Source organism: Synchiropus splendidus, chromosome 12 (genome assembly GCF_027744825.2).
Source record: "Synchiropus splendidus isolate RoL2022-P1 chromosome 12, RoL_Sspl_1.0, whole genome shotgun sequence".
NCBI classification, from domain to species: domain Eukaryota; kingdom Metazoa; phylum Chordata; class Actinopteri; order Syngnathiformes; family Callionymidae; genus Synchiropus; species Synchiropus splendidus.
Window position 1 is genome coordinate 13,517,497 of NC_071345.1, and position 18,117 is coordinate 13,535,613.

General features: G+C 41.5%; 1 protein-coding gene across 1 annotated transcript; it reads left to right on the top strand.

The window, feature by feature from the left end:
* Positions 1-2,370: 2,370 nt before the first annotated feature.
* Positions 2,371-17,033, top strand: si:ch211-79k12.1 (uncharacterized protein LOC568891 homolog). Its single transcript, XM_053881545.1, has 7 exons — positions 2,371-2,776; positions 4,913-5,034; positions 6,249-6,447; positions 9,052-9,197; positions 11,867-12,011; positions 14,396-14,540; positions 16,518-17,033. The coding sequence occupies exons 1-7, from the start codon at positions 2,725-2,727 to the stop codon at positions 16,603-16,605; spliced, it is 897 nt and encodes a 298-aa protein (XP_053737520.1). The 5' UTR covers positions 2,371-2,724; the 3' UTR covers positions 16,606-17,033.
* Positions 17,034-18,117: the final 1,084 nt, after the last annotated feature.

The following is an 18,117-nucleotide window of genomic DNA, read 5'->3' on the forward strand; positions in this document are numbered from 1 at the left end:
TGTGAAGGATGCACCACTTTATATTTCACATAAGTTCAATGTGCATTAACTGATTTAAAGACTGGTGAAGGTTAAGGTTGTGATATTAACAGATGAAGCTCAAAGGGAGCGAGGCAGCACTGAGGGGCTGTTAAAAACGTGTGCTTCCTGGGAATAATAGCCACTTTTATCCGAGGGAGATTTGTCCTTCACTTTCACAGATAAGAACAAAAGTCTCTCATCCTGATGACGGGAAGTTCCTTCAGAAGAATCAAGGCCATGGAACAAGAAGTAGATGGCGTTCCTTCAATGAAGTGACGATTCTTAAAAGATGCTTCATGCTGAAAATGTCAAGTGCGACTGGAAAGACGATGACAGGCTGTAATGAAGGCGTCGGTTTGAGGACCGCTGATGAATCAGAACTCTCAGCAAATGAAGCGAGAATGTTTGCTTGCTCGGTTTTAGTGTCAAACTTTGGAGGGGTAAGATTTTGCTCAGCGTCGCAGTTCTCATGTTTTGATTGGTGAGACAAAGGAGGTGAATTGAGGTCAGGTTAGTACTGTAGGAAAACGCGGTTCAAAAGAAATTATAATTTAAAAAACAGTTTCATAGAACTATTTTCTTAGAAAGAAAATGTGTGATTTAAGGGGTAGAATGCACACTGTATTTGGGAAAATGTCGTGGGATGCAGCATCCCTCTTTCTTTTTTATATTTACTGCCATCATTTATGGCCTTTTATTTGTTTATTTTTGATCAATAGATTTATTTTAATCACAGTCTTCCATCTTGCAAATTAAAACGCTAGAAGACAGAATACAACTGTTCACAGTGGTGCAAGTGTTTACAACCGGAGCGTCGTTCACGCTGAAACACTGAGCTCGCAATAGACGTTTTTCATCTCCACTTACGTGAACTCTCAACTTGACAATACATTACTGAATGTCCTTGAATGCACTATGCGAATGAATCCCTTTTAAAGGGCTAAAAATCTTTTTTTTATTACAATCAAGTAGAAATATAATGTATGGTGAATAGTGCTGTCATTTCAACGCAATTTAAAGCGTTAAAAAATGTAACGCAATTAATTATGAGTATCAACGGTTCTTGATTTTGCCTCATTTAGAGGTGTGTTACACTTCTTCTTATTCATTTTTGAATTGCTATATTGAGCTGAAGTGCCTATTTGAGACAGCCTTATTTTATTTCAGAATTTTCTTTATTCAACTGAATCGCTGTATTTGTATTACATTTTTGAAGACAGCTTTATTTTATATATTTAACTGTATTGCTGTTTGTTTTACATTTTTGAACACAGCTTTATTTTATTTATTTCACTGTATTGCTGTATTTGTTTGACATTTTTGAATAATGCACCTGGCCTAACTGGTTTGCGGATGTGCTTGACCTTTACTTTTGGATTTCATTTATGAAGCACAGTTCACCGATAAAAAAAATTGGATTTCAGATCTTTTCTTCTTACTGTATTCAATTGCCGGGTCGCGGGGGCAGCAGCTTCAGGAGGTCACGCCAAACGCCCTTCTCCCGAGCGACATCCACCAGCTCCGACTCGGGGATCCCGAGACGCTCCCAGGCCAGCGTAGAGATATACTCTCTCCACCTGGTCCTGGGTCGACCCCTCAGTCTCCTCCCTGCTGGACGTGTCTGGGACTCCTCCAAAGGGAGGTGTCCAGAGGGCATCCTGATGAGATGACCGAACCACCTCAACTGACTCCTCTCAATGTGGAGAAGCAGCGGCTCTACTCCGAGCCTCTCCCGAGTGACAGAACTTCTCACCCTATCTCTAAGGGAGACGCCTGCCACCCTTCGGAGAAAACCCATTTCAGCCGCTTGTGTCCGGGACCTTGCTCTCTCGGTCATGACCCAAAGCTCATGACCGTCGGTGAGGATCGGGACGAAGATTGATCGGTATATAGAGAGCTTTGCCTTCTGGCTCAGCTCTCTCTTATGGACAACAATGCGGCAAAGGGATTGCAATACCGCCACTGCTTCCGCAATTCGCCGACCAATCTCCAAATACCTAATCACCTCACATGAGACCATTTTTTTAATATCCTAGAACTCAAATTCTTTATCAGGAGACCTTTTGCCGATATGACATAAAAATGTGATTAATTCGATTAATTAATTACAAAATCCTGTAGTTAATTCGATTATTTTGTTTTAAATCGACTGACAGCACTAATGGTGAACAATTTTTAAATGCATCAAATTTGATGGGTTTATTTGTTGCATTCTTTTAGTCAACGAAATATACTTTTAGTTTGAAAGTCTCTGGTTGAAAGGGACTTCCTTCAAAAGATGAACGTCACAAAGTCGTTTCTAAATCGCTCGAAAAAGATCGTCGCACCGCTTTTTTTTTGGCTTTAATCGTTTTGTTATTTAAGGAAGGAGCGATATAACCGAGTATTATAAGTAAATCAGTTCTGCTCGGTTATGTTACGTTAAGCCGTTGTATGCCGGTCTGTTTCCGATATTCTCTTTCATCTATCGAGAGACATATTTTCTGGCCTGAAAATGTGATCCGTGTAACAGATATGTCGCTAACAATGTCGCGTTGTTTGACTTGGACTTTCATTTTCGCCACTTCCTGAACACCTGAGAAGCTCCTCCTCGAGCTTGGCCTCCGCATATATATGTAAGACGCATCAACTTTCGGTTTTGTAGAGAACTACGCACCACAGAAAGCGGGTCGTTATTTAAGGTTTGAAACCTTCTTGAGAGTCATGAAAGGCCTCCTGCTCGTCGCCTTCGTCGCCCTGGTCCAGGTGTCATGGGGTGAGTGAGGTTTCATGTTGACAAACTTTTGTTTTGACAGGTATGTCGCTCGAAACTTGTCTCATCGAGAACCAAGTGGTAATAGTGTTTAAGAAATGCTATCTTATTGAGTAAAAGCAGGAAAGTTGAGTCCAGTTAACCCTGAAAATGAGTGACGTATGTAAATAGCGACTTTCAAAACACTCGTGTGTTGATGTCAAAAGTGATATCAACCGACGAGTGTTTTGATATCTGCTTAAATTTTAACTGTATTCATGTTCATCTTTATTGCAATTGCATCTAAATACATTTGAGTTCGTTCTTTGTTTTTGTTCGCTGTAAAGTCCCTTTCTGTTCTATTCAAATAAACCCAGCCCTAATAAATGTGGGAGGGTGTTGAGCGAACAATGACGTAGGTTGAATATAAAACCTGATATGATTTTTTTTATGAGCCCAGAGTTAGTATTTACGACCTAAAATAGTCTCCCTAAGTAATATGAACAAAAGTCATGAGTAGATTTAAAAACAATCTAATATTTTTATTATTGTTATTTTACGTTTTATGTTCATGTAATGTAAAAAAAAAAAAGTAATGTAATTTTAATACTTGCAATCCTAATTCTCAAATGTCCTAAAAATTGTCATTATTTTTTATTTTTATTTTCTACAAATAATCTTGAATGTTTTTAATTTAATCTTTCCTCCATTGTGTCTTTTATATATATATATATGCAATTTTTTTTTCTTACTTCCCTATAATGTCTCTCAAAAAAATCACCCCAAGTTCCCCATATTGACTTGTTTACGTCCTTATTTAAGTGCGTTCCTGAAAGCCGTCTGACTTTATTTCCTCCATTCTTTGCACATACTTTTTACGCAGGCGTCTTTGTTCCTGTGTTGTTTTACACAGGTGTGTCTGCATCTCTTATGGCTTATGAAAAAAGTAAATTGCGTGGGCGTTATTTCTTCTGTCACTCAGCTATTTCCCCAGATGTCACCCGGAATCAGACTGAAACCGAAAGTATCAGGGGAGAGAAGCTGAAGAATATTTTATGCATGTAAACAAGTGAAGAAATCAGCCTGACCTGTGGATTGTGTGAATTTTTATATTCTGCAAAATAACAATGTAAACACAGACTTTTGAGTAACCCCAGAGGAGACGCAAGCACAGTAACTTGGGAAACTCTGTAACAAATGGAGAAAAGTGGAGGTTGTGTAACATATGAATTCCAAGAGTTTCTACAGGTTGTTTTTCATTATTACACATTTTTTTTATCAGACCAATGCAACCGCAGGCACATGAGAATCAGTGGATTCATGTCTCAAAATACTTCACTGGTGCTGTTTTATGTACCCATCTTGACATATTTAGCACATGTAACAGGCATAATGTTCTGAAAAAACTTCAAGATACAATTGGTATTCGGTCATTTTGCTTTGTGAAACTTGTCATTACTCATATGAATATGGTGGTGGAATAACAACAAATGCGAAGGTTGCTTGAGTTTAGAATTCTCAGCTGGTGCAATTGCTTTATAGGTTGTGCAACACTTTGAGCGCAGCATTATTTCTCTTCCTGTGTCTCTCAGCTGTGAGCATCCTGTTTATCTGCGGTAACATGTGGTAGTGCTACAACATGTGGATTTCAAAAGCCACCATAAATAGCTATTATTTTGTGTCACTGGATAAGAACATCAAGATTAAAAATGTACACTGAGTAAGTTGTTGTGAAGTTCTTACTGTCTAAAAATATGGCTATCTGCCAAACATCTGAGTTTGTTGCGTCACTCTGCAATATCCAGTTTAGCCTGTTTTCTACCGAACACAAAGTGCATTTTTGCTGGCGCAGTTACCTTCAGTGTTACTTTACTGGAGCTTCCTGTAAGCTAGTGTTTGCCATCAATGTTTTTTTAGAACCTTTTTTTGTTTGTTTCTTTACTGCTCAAACTGACTGAAACAACGTTTTGCCGTGTTACTCAACATTCAGTGTCGGCAACTTTCGGTTACACGGGAGCCTTTTCCTGAGTGTGGTGGCAGTGGATAAATAGGCAAAGACGGAGGGCAGAACTGAAGTGAAACCTCAAAGTGGACTTAACTGCTGACTCTGTATTATGTTGTGATTAATGACCAGTCTCTGCAATCTTTGTCCACATGCAGCTACTTTGCTGATTAAAGGGCCAACTGGGCCGGTGCTGGAGGGGGATAACGTCACCATCGAGTGTCAGTACGTCGACTCCGACCTGAACATCAGTGACGTTCATTTCGAGAGCTACTACAAGGTATGACCCGGAGCGCCTCATGAATAATAGTGTGTGAAACACGTGTGCAGTGGTTGGTCCAACTGAAAGTAAAATAGGTTTGCTTGGAAAAAAGTACAATTTTAGGAGTCCCCGTACTGTGTTTGCAAATATCCCAAATTGTTCAGTCAACAGCCAAACAGCTCTCTTTGTGACTGGACTGAGTAAACAAAAAGGAAGCTGCTTTCGACAGTGAAAGTATCGTGGAAAAACGGACGTACTTGACTCGCTGATCCCTGCGCAGCTAATTGTACTTTGATACCTTGGATTCTAAAAACAAAGACAAGTAATGTTAGGTGTCATTTCGTTCACCATTTGTTTATGGCGTTGTAAATACTAAATGTATCACAGCAAGTCATTAATCATATTTTATGAGTAATGATGTTCAGGCACATTTGCAATCCTTGGCCCTCAACGGGACGTGAGATTCAGAATCTAAATATCACACCATATGGCCCGCCGTGTGGTCTGAGGCAGCCGAAACCGTTTCCTCATACGAGCTATAATTTGTCTTCATTCTCAGAAAGAAGGTGGATTAATTAGAAAAACTTTTATGCCCAATATTCAAAGGACTCCTGTGATGAAAAATAATATATTTCTATTTTGGGAATTATCCTGCATTTTTAAAATAGTTCCATATTGTTATTCAGAAAACAAGAAATCACACATTTATTTTATTCCTACTGTATAATTGTCCTGTGCTTTTTAAATTTGTAATGCGTTATCAATTAACTGGTTACGTATTTTTACCTATTATATTCTAAATGTTGTCACTTACCGTCGTGACCGTTCGTTGTGGTTGGATGAATCGGCGCTTAATAGCACCACCTGCTGTCCAGGAGACGGAAATGGCCGCATAAAAAAGGTTGGTGGCAGCTTCCTGCTGTCAGTTTAGTGTGAAGTACGATTTTATCATTTCCTCTTTTTTTCTTTCACAGTAAATTATGTTGGTTTTGGTTTCTATTTTTTTTTACATTTGACTCAAGTAAAGTACTTAATATGTTGGTGGTAATATGCCTGCTTCGCCATGTTGGCTTGCAAATTTTACACATTCATGATGTTTGTTTTTGTTGTCTTGGCATCAAGTTACGCATTTTTTTCATCCCTATTTTAAAATATTTTTTGGGGTTTAATTAACCATGAGGCTTATAAATACAGCCATTTTTTCTGATCATTTCCTTCCTCTGTTTCACCAGGGCCTCAGGGACTGGCGCCACATTTGGGGACTCTCTTGGTGCTGCTACTGCAGACACATTGAACAGGTGGGCGACAAACTGGTCCTGAGGCTGCCTGACGTTGTGAGGTTCATGGGCGGACCTTACCACTGCGTGTCATCCAACCAAAACGTGTCATCCGCCGACCTCTCTTCCCCGCCACTGGCCTTCAAAGTTCATTGTAAGTTCAACGGCTCAGGTTCAAAATGAAAGCAACAAAAGTAAACCCGCACTTCCACTCAAATTGCAACCATTATTTTCGCCTCCTACTTATTTAGAAGACTTTCTTTTCTCTCCTTCAAGAAAGAGTTACCAGAAAAACTATTATGTTACCGTACTGCATGTTTTTTGCATGTAATCTGTAAATATGGAATTTATATTGCTCTGATAATGATAGCAGCAGCTCATATTGAGATTGAAACACATGTCAAAGGATTATTCACACATTGTGATGAAAGCTAAGAAGAAAGCTGGACTCGATAAACAGGACAGTTATGTGCCTTTTAAATGGAACAGCTGTTGATTTCGTAGAAGGGTTAGAGTGTGGACTGCACTTGAGCTCTGTTGATGAAACACTGAACAAAACTACCTTTTGGCATCAACGCCAGTCGGCAAATGTGCACCGCTGATTGAATTCATTCGGTTTGCTAATGGTGACACATCATCCATAGCTGCGCACGAAGACCCTGATGGTGATTCTCCCAATAAATTTTGATACATTTCCCTGAAGAAAAGGCCGAAGAAGCATCAGAAAAGGTTCTGAAGATTCATTAGTAAACAGTGTAGATCAAAAGTAGTGCAGCAGGTGGTGAAGACAGGTTTTAAAAACGGACTATGGATGTGTCTTTCTTCACAGTCAGGGATCGAAAACATGTTTAAAGTTAATTCGTTGCCCATGTGAGCTTCCACGAAAACCTGCCTCAGATTGATCTACTGCAGCTTTTTTCCCGACTGTTTGTATCGCTCTGCGCAAACAGCGACGCATTCCCCCGACAGAGTTTAAGATTATCAGTCGGAAACTCACTGGCGTTAAACAGCATCCATAGCGTAGCAAGTGGGATTATCTGTGTCCTCTATCTTCTCAGTGGCCATCAAATCGACCGTACCGCTGCTTGATAGGCCCCTCGGCCTCATGGGAGGAATCAATATGAAGCAAAGATTATAGAGGCTGAATAGGAGGAAGGCGGTGAGGAGCTGGGAGTTGGACGGACGTGGGCCATCTTTTGAGATGGAGGAGAAAATGAGCCATTATTCACAGCGCTGCCTCTCTAAAGACCTCATAGGATGGAGTCTCTTGTCATTATTATTGATTGCTTGCTATGGTCTGCGCCTCTATGCGGCATTCATACTCGGCAAATACACTTAATTGTACTCAGCTGGGTTATTTGAGCAGCACTGAGGGCTTGGAATGTATGTTGAATGGTGTAGGTCAGTGCTGGAGGTCAGGTGTACGCTATATCTTCGTAGCACTCGGCCTTGTACGTTTCTGCAGTAAAGAAGTGTCTGTTAGGAGTTCCTGCTGCCACTCTTATACCCATGAAATCATGAGTGAAGTTGGAGTACACAAAAATCCTGAATAGCATGAGTAACTACTTAACCTTCTTGTCAAGTTGTGCTTTTTGTCTGAAGTAGTGGATGTGAAGTACCAGGTCTGCATTGCCCGACAAGAACTGCTCCCCACCTTGACAATGTTCTACCGCATAAACCCGTCGCTTCTCAGCAATGGCAGAAGATGTTGATCTTATTGGGAGTGTTGACATTCTTTTAGATACGAACGTATCTCTTGCTCTTACTCAGTCTCACACAGCCGTAAAGTAAACCCCCTACACGAAAAAATACTGATATAACTCTGTATAACGTTACAAACTCAACAGATGTAGAACTTGTGATTCAGTGGTTAAGTACCCTTGGATTTAAAAATATCCTTGATGGGCTCAGGGTCCACGCCCCCGTGAGAGCAGCCAAAGGATTTCACTAAGATTTTGATCCCCTACGTTGCTTTTGGACCCCAATGCTAAGTTTTTCTGGATTTGTAGCCAAGTTAGCTGTGTAAGAAAGTATTGATTCAGTCTAATACTGCGATATTTGACGTTGCCTTACTGAATCGACATTTTCATTACACTATATTGATATTTAATCAATGAATACTTGGAAGCTCAAACATCCGTCTTTGCTTTGGAACAAATGTTGATAGTAGTTTTTTTCCCTCCAAATAATGGCTGTTCTTGACAACTTAGAGTATTGTGATTGTATCGTATCGGCAACCTTACATCGTGATATGTATTGTATTGCCAGATTCCTGACAATACACAGCCTCAAGTCAAGTGTCAGTCGAAACACTGTGACAGCCATTATCCTGGTGTGCAATCGAGAGAGACAAAAAGAAATGATTTCCTCCTGCTTGTATTGCAGGAAGAAATCAGAGAAGGAAATATTGCTGAGTCACTCTTGATGTTGAAAACATTTGGGGAGAAGTAATATCCCTGAGACAGCAGCCTCTCTGTCTGTCGCCTCCGTGGGTGATCCTTCACCCTCCCTTCTTAGTTCGGTCGCTCTTTTATGAAACCTCTCAGTCCACATCTGTGACCTGCCTCAACTTTGACACCACCTCACTTTCCTTAATGTGCAGCAAAGCTTCTGGATTTACTCAACACCATTTTGGTTGAACAAACACTGCTGCCACAGCCAAACGTTGATGATCGTATTGTACTGCAGTGTTTCATTGTGTCGTGAAAGAGACTGCGTGAGTGTCTCTGAAGACTCCTAACCTCCTGATGTTCTGCAGACATGGACAAGCCGTGGTTGGCCAAAGAGAGCTTCCGAAGGTTCCGTGGATTCCCGAGAGAGCTGATAGTGCGGAAAGGAGACGATGTGAAGATCAACTGCTCTTCCTACTCATCGGACGAGCCAGAGTACAGCTGGCAAAAAGAGGTACTGTGTGGTGGTGGTGACGTTTATTAAATCCCAGGCAAAGTCTTCCACCCTCATTAAGAACTACTCTCATGATCATTTTTAATACTTTGGTTCGTCTCCTCTGTGTTTTCATCGGTGCTTTACATAACTGATGAGCTAAGGCCTGATGCTCAGCCACTTATACGGGGTTAATAATTTAATGAGGTCTAGACGAACACCAGTCAACCCTGAAACAATTACACCGAGTGATTCCTAATGAGTTTATTTTCAGTGTTGACCAACAATGAATTATTCACCAAGGCTCATCACCAAGTTGCGAACGCCACACACTGGGGAAATTAGGAAAAGTAGCGTGATAACTGGAGAATAAAGTGGGCCGGTGAAGGAAACACTGTACCCTGTCGGTGTGTATCGAGTATTGCATGGCCTCTTTTACACGTACATGTTGAAGATGAATATTGTAATACACGTAATCACATAAGACTTTGAAAATCGTTGTGGCCCCTTTCACTATTAGTTTATTCCCTTTCCAGAATCTTTTTTTCCGTTTCCGGTTAACTCCTTCCGTCTTCCTCTGTGTTTGCCTACCTGGTTCACGGTCCGGCTCCACCTGCTGAATGGTCTCGGCCTCATGGCGTCCTGGCTGGGTGTGGTTGTCCGGCAGTGTATCGACGTATGGTTGCTTTGAGTTGTCATTTATTGTTTAAAAGGACTTTAAATTCCACATGAAAAGTGAATCTAAAACATGCATTTGTTGCTGAGGCATACTTGATCATCAAACGTCTAGCGGCGCCTTTCATCCTGCCGCTCTCTTCTTGCTCCTCCACTTGTTGTTGTTTGTTCTGGATCCTGTGTAAATGCCAGTTTGAAGGGAACCTTAGTGTCAGGTGGAATGACAGGTGTGCACACTGTTTAGAAGCGTAATTACACTTATTATTCACCTTGCTGTGCCATTTGCATTCGCCGTACAACCCCCGGAGAACATGAGTGACACGAGGGAGCCGGAGTGTTTGCTCTCTATCACAGAGTGTTCACTGTACGTGTGACAGGGACGGTTCGCGGGGCAGAAAGTGGCGTCAGGATTTTTCCACTTTGATGGACAGCCACGGTGGCGGCGGGTAATGACAGCAGGACCGCGGCAGAAATGGGCCAGAGCTCCGGGAGTCTGTGGATTTGCATACAAAATGCTGCTTTGGCCAAACCTGGCCTTTATGGGAAATCCTCTTAATTCACATTCATTCAAATTGAAATAGAGTTTGTTGGCAGGAGCTGACACTCCCAGGAGCCAAATCATTTGCATGGTGTAATGTCTTTTTTTTTTCTTCCCCTCAGCCCTCCCCTCCTCTATACATTCATTTGTCGCCCAATCCATGTGTTTGGTCAATCATTTGTTTCCTCCTGTGTTGCTCTCTGTCTCATAATCCAGCTCCTATTTTTTCGCCGACAAGTCGTCTTGTTCTCCTGCCATGTCATTATGTTTGTCTTAATAGTGTGTGTTGTTATTCCGGGCGGCGGTTTGGCTCCCTGAGGTATTAAAACTGAGGTGATGTGTGGTCATATTTTGGGATTACTTTGCAGGTAATTTATGAGTTGAGGAACTATTTTGAGTTTGAGGATTTTCTGTTTTTGTTTTTTTGATAGATATACATTGGGAATGGATTTTAATTGAGGTGCGCATGAAATGAGGTGCCAACTTCAGATTTTTATAAACAACCTATTGGACTCTTTGTTCAGTTACTTTTGAAATTTGTGTTTAATATAAGTTTTGGTCAGTATTTAAACAGTATTTGTTCACAATAACTATTTTAGATTTGCATTTATTTTAGAAAATGTTTGTTGTGTGTTTTGGACACCTTTTTCAGAATCATGTAAAGGAGACAGCACAGAATAAAGCCAGAGATTAATTTTTTTTAAATCCATTCATTCATTTCAAGGATGTAAAATATATTTTTGGGGGATTTTTGGATTCTGCAATCCTCAGATATATTCTAGGCGAGGTGTTAGAGGTGCACAAGGACGTTTAACTTATTTCTGCTTGTGTTGCCAATGCAAATCTTAGTGGAAATGTAATGGCAATTGACTCATTTCACTCATTTAGTGTATTGTCCGTGAGGAAGACAAGCTTTTTACTTCATGTATCTGGTAACAAGGACACCGAGTTGACTAGTGATGACATTCGAGATAAGTTAAGGTGGAGGTAGATGTCGATTCTCTCATATGATGAAGCGCTATTGTGTCGCTTCACTTCTTGTCGCCAAAGCTGCAGCACTTGCAGGTTGTTCCACGTCGACAAAATTAAGACGACGCTTATCTCACCACAACGTGCTTCAGCTGAACAAACTCTATTGTTTGGTTGTCACTCCATTGTTTGTGAATTTGGCACTGAATGCAGCCGATTAGCAAGAAACCTGAAGAGTCACATTTCATTTCTCTGTCGTTCTCCTGTCCAGATTTTCCATTAAAATTAATGAGGTTCACCATGAATTTATTTGCTTAAAACACAATTAAATTCTTCAAATACGACAACCAGGTGTTGACCTGAAGTTTAGATGTGTGTCCATAAAAGAACATGTTTCAGTGCTTAATAATATTCTTTGTGATGGTTTCTTTTTTCTTCTGTTTTGGGTCAAAGACCTTGGATGTTGTACCATGTGTGAGCTAACATCTTTTTCTCGTCACATTTTCAGGACAGTGACTGGATTCTTCCATCCTCTCAGCTCCTGCTCAAGAAGGTGGATGAGTCGGACGCAGGAGAGTACACGTGTCAGGCCATTCATCCCACTGTCGACAAACTGAGCAAGAAAAGCAGCTTCGTCCTGGTTGTGCTGCCCGGTAAGCGAACGCCACCCACGGGCACCGATCACTTAAGAGACTGTGTGGATGATTATAATTTTTCTTGCTTTGCTGCGTATGAAACTGAACGCAGCTGTCAGAATCCCCAGAGACCAACACAGAACATTGTGTTCAAGATTGCAGCGTTTGATTGACAGAGTTGTGGTCCATGAAATGTGTTTGAGTCCGTGAGCGTTTGTTACAAAAATATCTACATCTGGGACACACTCGGACTGTACCCAGTCCTGCACAATGGAGTCCAGTACCTCTGAAAAAAGTACACTGAAGAAACACTGAACAGTAAAACAAAAGTAGAGCCCAAAAGAATTTAAAAATAACTAAAAAAAGAATGGGTCTTATTAGACTTTAGTATACATGGGTCGATGAGGTATCATGAAACACTATTACAGGGTTGATGAAACACTGTCCATATTTTCAGAGGCCACTAGATGGCACTCTTGGTTTAGAAATGATGTGAGGTTTCATTGAATTACTTGTTCAAAACCAAACAATATAGAGCAGACAGTGCCATCTGGTGGCCTCTGAAAATCAGGACACTGTTTCATGAAACCTCATCAACCCTTTGATAATGTGTCACGATACCTCATCGCCCCATCACTAAATAGGCATGGCATGGGTTATCAAATATTTAAAAAGCTAGAAACGTATGTGTTTTGTATATTGCTACGAAAAAGCTAATACATAAACAAAAATAAAGAAGTCCTGTAGCACTACTGCCTCATGCTGATCAATTGAGTTCAGTGCTATCAATGATATTTTAAATGCTAATGGGTAAAATGTAAAATGGGCAAAAATATTGGGTAAACAATCACTCTGTAGGTGGGAATGAGCCGCTAGGTGGAGGTCTGCGCTCTCATAAGACCACAGTACAATGGCTTCTGTTATGGAGTGATATGCCTGTCTGATGTCTTACTTCATGTTGAGCGTGGCAATAGTTGTGAAGTGTGGAGTTGACTTCATGCTATGATCGCTAATATAATGAAGCTACTTCATCTGTCTTCATCATCTTTATCATTGACCTGTGAGACGAGAGCACTGCGTGAATGCAGCGCTGTTTTGAAATGCCGTCCTCTCACCCACTCCGCATTCACCAGCCTTTTGATATCACTGGCCCGAAATGATGTTCCTTCTAAAAGTGCAATTAAGCCTCAGCGTGTTATTTATGATGGTTGAGATCTTATTAGTGCTGCAATTGACTCATCGGTCACTGCGCTCCACATTGTCTCGGCTATATTCTCCAACGAACATGTTCTAATTAAAAAGGCAATCATTTCGAAATGTGGCTGCAGCGTTCTCATCCTTGAAGGTGTGAGGAAGAGATTTCTCCATGTCACTGCTTCTGCTCCAAAATTGCTGCGCGTGGCAACACAAAACGGATTGTGAGCGTCTGTAACGTCACCACAAACACAGAGCCGACATGTATTGGCTGAGTTAGATGTGGAAATGGAATGTAAACGCAGGCTCCGGGGCCAAATCTGGCCCCCACCTGGGTATTTCCGAGTGGCCCACAAATGAAAGTCCACGCTAAAATAAAACGTTGGAAGACTTGGACAGACATTTCCACCCCAAATCTACCTGTCAGACTGTTCATGGCCTGTTCTGGCCCTTTCTACAAATTCACACTCATATTGGTCTGAATGCGACTTCTTTTTTGTTATTATTGTAACAGTGTTTGAAGGTCAAACATTGTATATATATATATATATATATATATATATATATATATATATATATATATATATATATATAACAAAATGATATACTCTACACATATTTCTCTGTTACTCTTTAAAATTTTGCGCAATAAGTTTATTATATACAAAACACAGTTTTGGAAAGTTTTGTTATTCTTTTGTTCTCTGTGATTTGGGGTCAATCTGAAGGTCAACATGAGTATTCTTTGCATTTTTTCTTTGTTGTAAGTCAGAATTCAATCTCTTTTTGTTGCTGTAAGTTTACATTTCTGTGCCAGAATGAGAATTTAGAAAAAAAAACTTTGGGAATTGTTGTGTTTATAATTATGTTCAGAATATTTCTGCTAATATTGGAGCGCTCCATCGTGCATGTTCTGAGTCGATTAGTTATTTATGTATCTGAATATTGCTCCGAGTGTTTGCTGCTTTTCTCTTGTGAACATTTATTTGTATAAGGAAGATTACGGTTCACTTTTAGAGAAATTCTAAACAGCAGGATGCAGAAAGATCAGATGGTGCGTGCTGCTGTGAGCCTCTGAACTCCAGACTGACTTTCTTCAACCCTGCTCTAAGAAGCTCTGCCCGCAGGCAGGAAGCTCATAGTTACCCTGATTTCACATTCTCTATGATGCATGTTTTCCTTTATGTCTGTCTGATCTCCACCCGCAGAGGACGCCCCATGGTATCAGTCCAGCGATGGCCGCCTCGTGCTGGTGACCTCGGGTGGCGCCGTGCTTCTTCTGGTGATTCTGTCTGTCATCAGCGTGGTTGTGTGCCGCAGGGTCAAGAAAGCCAAAACCAGCAAGGGGCCCATGTAAGTAGCTCACTGCTGTTGTGTTTTGTCTGCTTTCTTGTTTGTAGTTTTCACTGCTCCATTTTTGACTCATTGGAAGAATAGAATCCTAAGTGAGGATACTTCTCTGGGCTAGTGTTCGGTGGATATTGTGGCGTAGGAACCACATATGTGTTTACTCTTTTAAATATTTGAAGCCGTCAAAAACCCTCCACATGCTTCTTCACACTTTACCGTCTGTTAAGTTGTTGACTTTCCCTGCCTCTGAGAAAGAAAGCGTCTTCCTGTAAAACAGTGCAGAGCCAGATAAGATTGATGACACGTCACTGACCTGCTCGGCACACTGAACAGAGCGGCCATATTGGATCATCCCCCATCCCCAGCGCCATGTAGATTAAAACACTGCGGACTCCCACCATGTAACAGCAGTATAATTCCACGTATACTACAGAGGAAATTTTGCAACCTACTGAGTAGGTAGTTGTGCAACCGAGAGTGATTACTGTAATTCGATTTGTGATTTGTTGGCTGCAGCTTGTTGTCTAATTGTTAGCTGGTGTATACAAGCCAGGCTTCCTGCTGAGCTTCATAGTCAATGCTGCTGCCTTGACAACAAAATCCACCTCCTCCACCTTGGCTACCCCACGGACTTGACTCATTTCAGTACAATGCGCAGCAACCTGAGAAACACAATGGACAGAAAAAAGTGAATAGTAAAGAGCAAACTTTTATTGTGAAACTGGAATCAAACAAGGACTTGACTTCAGTTTTGTACCAATGACTCGATTCGTCCTTGTAGCTTCTCATACTGTTAGCAATATCTGCTATTTTGATAGTTGACAGGTCAGCGACTGCCTTAGCTATGAGACAAACATGTCGATTGCTTCTCACTACAGTCATTGATGTGTTCAACAACAGGGCATCAACAACAACATCTGAGTCAAATAACAAACGCTAACAGAGATGGACACCGTAACTGTTGCCACAATAAGAGTTTCAGATGCAGAGTCTCCAGGCCACTTGTTTTAAATAAAATAATACATTGACATGACTGGGCAGAAACACACTTTTCATGGAAACCAGTGTGATAAACACTGCGAGTACGGCATCATACAGGCACTGATGATCGGACATGTTTTCATGTTTTGCTGTTCACACACCCCTAGCTAAAAGCCTCTGCGTTTCTGTCACTTTCTCTCACTGCAGACGGTGCTAAGTCGCGCATCACAGAATATGTCGACACAATAAGTTGTCTTCAACTAACTTAAAATGTGTTGTTTATAGTGAACTATGTCGACGACTCATTGCAGCCCCAGACATGTCTCGGGGTGTAGAAGCAGGACACCAATAGCTAGTGATGGGTTGATGTCATTCTATGAACCAGTATCCTACAGTAGTTTACAGAGCACAGTAGGTGGTGCTCATGGTTTGCAAATGATGTCTCTGAAATGCTTGCTCAAAGCCAAAGATTACACAGCAGACAGTGCCATCTAGTGGCCATTGAAAATAGAACGCTGTTTCATGAAGTCTCATCAATACAGATAGACATAATATCTATATGGTAGATGCGACCGAGCTCAGTGTTTGTCATTACCATAGCCAAAATACTTGAAAGCAAGGATCATCTCTTCTTCAGGCGCCTGGAGCACATTGTTTTTCACCTTCCCTGAAGTGGTGTCACACCTGAGGCGTTCTTACACGTTAATGTCATCATCTTGCACTTTGTTGACTGCGTTGTACCTTAGTACCCAAGTAAGAACCTCCTCATTGTTTCACCATATGCAGTGGATCTCAGCAAGAAAGGGATCTGCGATTCGTGAGCTGAGATTCATTTGAACTGAAACTGAACTCATTTTTCCATTCCATCATTTTGCAGTGAAATAGTGGCTGTGTTAAATGTGTAAGGACAGACGTGAGATTTTTATTGACCACATGGTGGTTTATGGCCTGTGAGAGGTCAGTATTTGGATAATCATGTTGCTTTCTCCGTCTCTCCAGCGATGATGGGTCTCTGAAGAAACCAATCTACAAAAACAGTTTGACGTCCATCCCCTCCACCTGTGGCGACAAAGAACCTCTGGTGTGAAGGTGAAGGAGGAGGGAAGCCAGTCTGGGAAAGAGGGGTTTGCTTTGTAGTGGGAGTGCTTCTGTAAGATGGCCGCTCAGAGAGGGGGGCAATTATGACAGTTGCAATTGCAGAATATAATAAAAACATATGGGGATTGCTTTATTGCTACAAGCGCTGGTTATTGCTAGTTGTCCAAATTGCTGTGCAATAGCACAAAGCATGAGATGTTTTCCGATTAATGTTTAGGCAATGAGTTTTGCATATTCAGTGTCAGCACGCTTTATTTTTTTTTCTTAAAGGTAATTTTGTTAGTTGAGGAAAAAAAATGGTGATTGATAAAAGCATTGTGTCTTTCGAGAGCTTTTAAGATTGTAGAGCATTGGCACCTTATAATTTATTCTGTTCCTTGTGTATCAGGGATTTTAATAAAGGGGTGATGGGCAAAATTGTCTGTTTTTTGTCTCACACAAACTCACACTGACACACACCACAACAGTTGCAGCTGAAGGTCTGGTGGGTTCTGGAATGGAAAAGAATTCAGGTGACTTGGAATGTGGTGGGAGACGTGCTGATTTCATTATGCCACAAGCTGTTGATCAACCACTAGGGGTTCAGGCAGAACGGCCTGATTCAATTAAACACTTGTTCTGAACAGGGGGACCGGTAAACACATGATGCTGTGAGGCACGAGAAGAGCCCACCTCAACAGAACTGATGTGGCCATACACCAGAGGAGTTTTAGATGAAGACTTTGGTGTTTAGACTCCTGCCTTAAAGCTATAGGACGTGGCATGCCGATTGTCTTTCACTGATCCGTTGCATTGAACCTAAAAAAAAAACATATAAAGGCCAATTGATGTTCCCTATACGGACAAAATTGTGCCGTATTAATATTTTACCGTCACTGATCACATGCTTCCACATGTTGTTTACGTTGATATTGCTGTTCCCCAATATGTACACCAGGGGGCGCAGCCCAGAGTCAGTAGTTTATGACAATAACAAACTCCAAAACAAATCAGAAAAATAATCAACTTTAATGCCATGGTCAGTGGGGATCCCACCAACTAGGAAAGTGCTTTGGATTAAGGTGCTGCCAATAAAATAAAATAACCCACAAACAACAAAGTCCATGGCCATCTCCACTGTTGTGGCTGCACCAGGACACCAGCCGCTCCACCTCCCTCCTGTAAGCCGACTCATCTCCATCTGAGATGAGCCCGATGATGGTGGTGTCATCCGCAAACTTGGTCAGCTTCACGGACTCGTGGCTGGAGGTGCAGCAGTTAGTGTACAGGGAGAAGAGCCATGGTGAGAGAACACTGCCCTGAGGAGACCTGATGTTGAGGGTCCGAGTGTCGGAGACAGTCGTCCCCAGCGCGTTGAGCCCCAGAGTCAGGCACGTTGAGCTGGCGAAGCTTGTCTTCAAGCAGAGCTGAAGTCTACAAACAGGATCCTGGCATAGGTTCCTGGGCAGTCCAGATGCTCCAGAACGAAATGAAGGGCCTGGTTCACTGCATCGTCCACAGA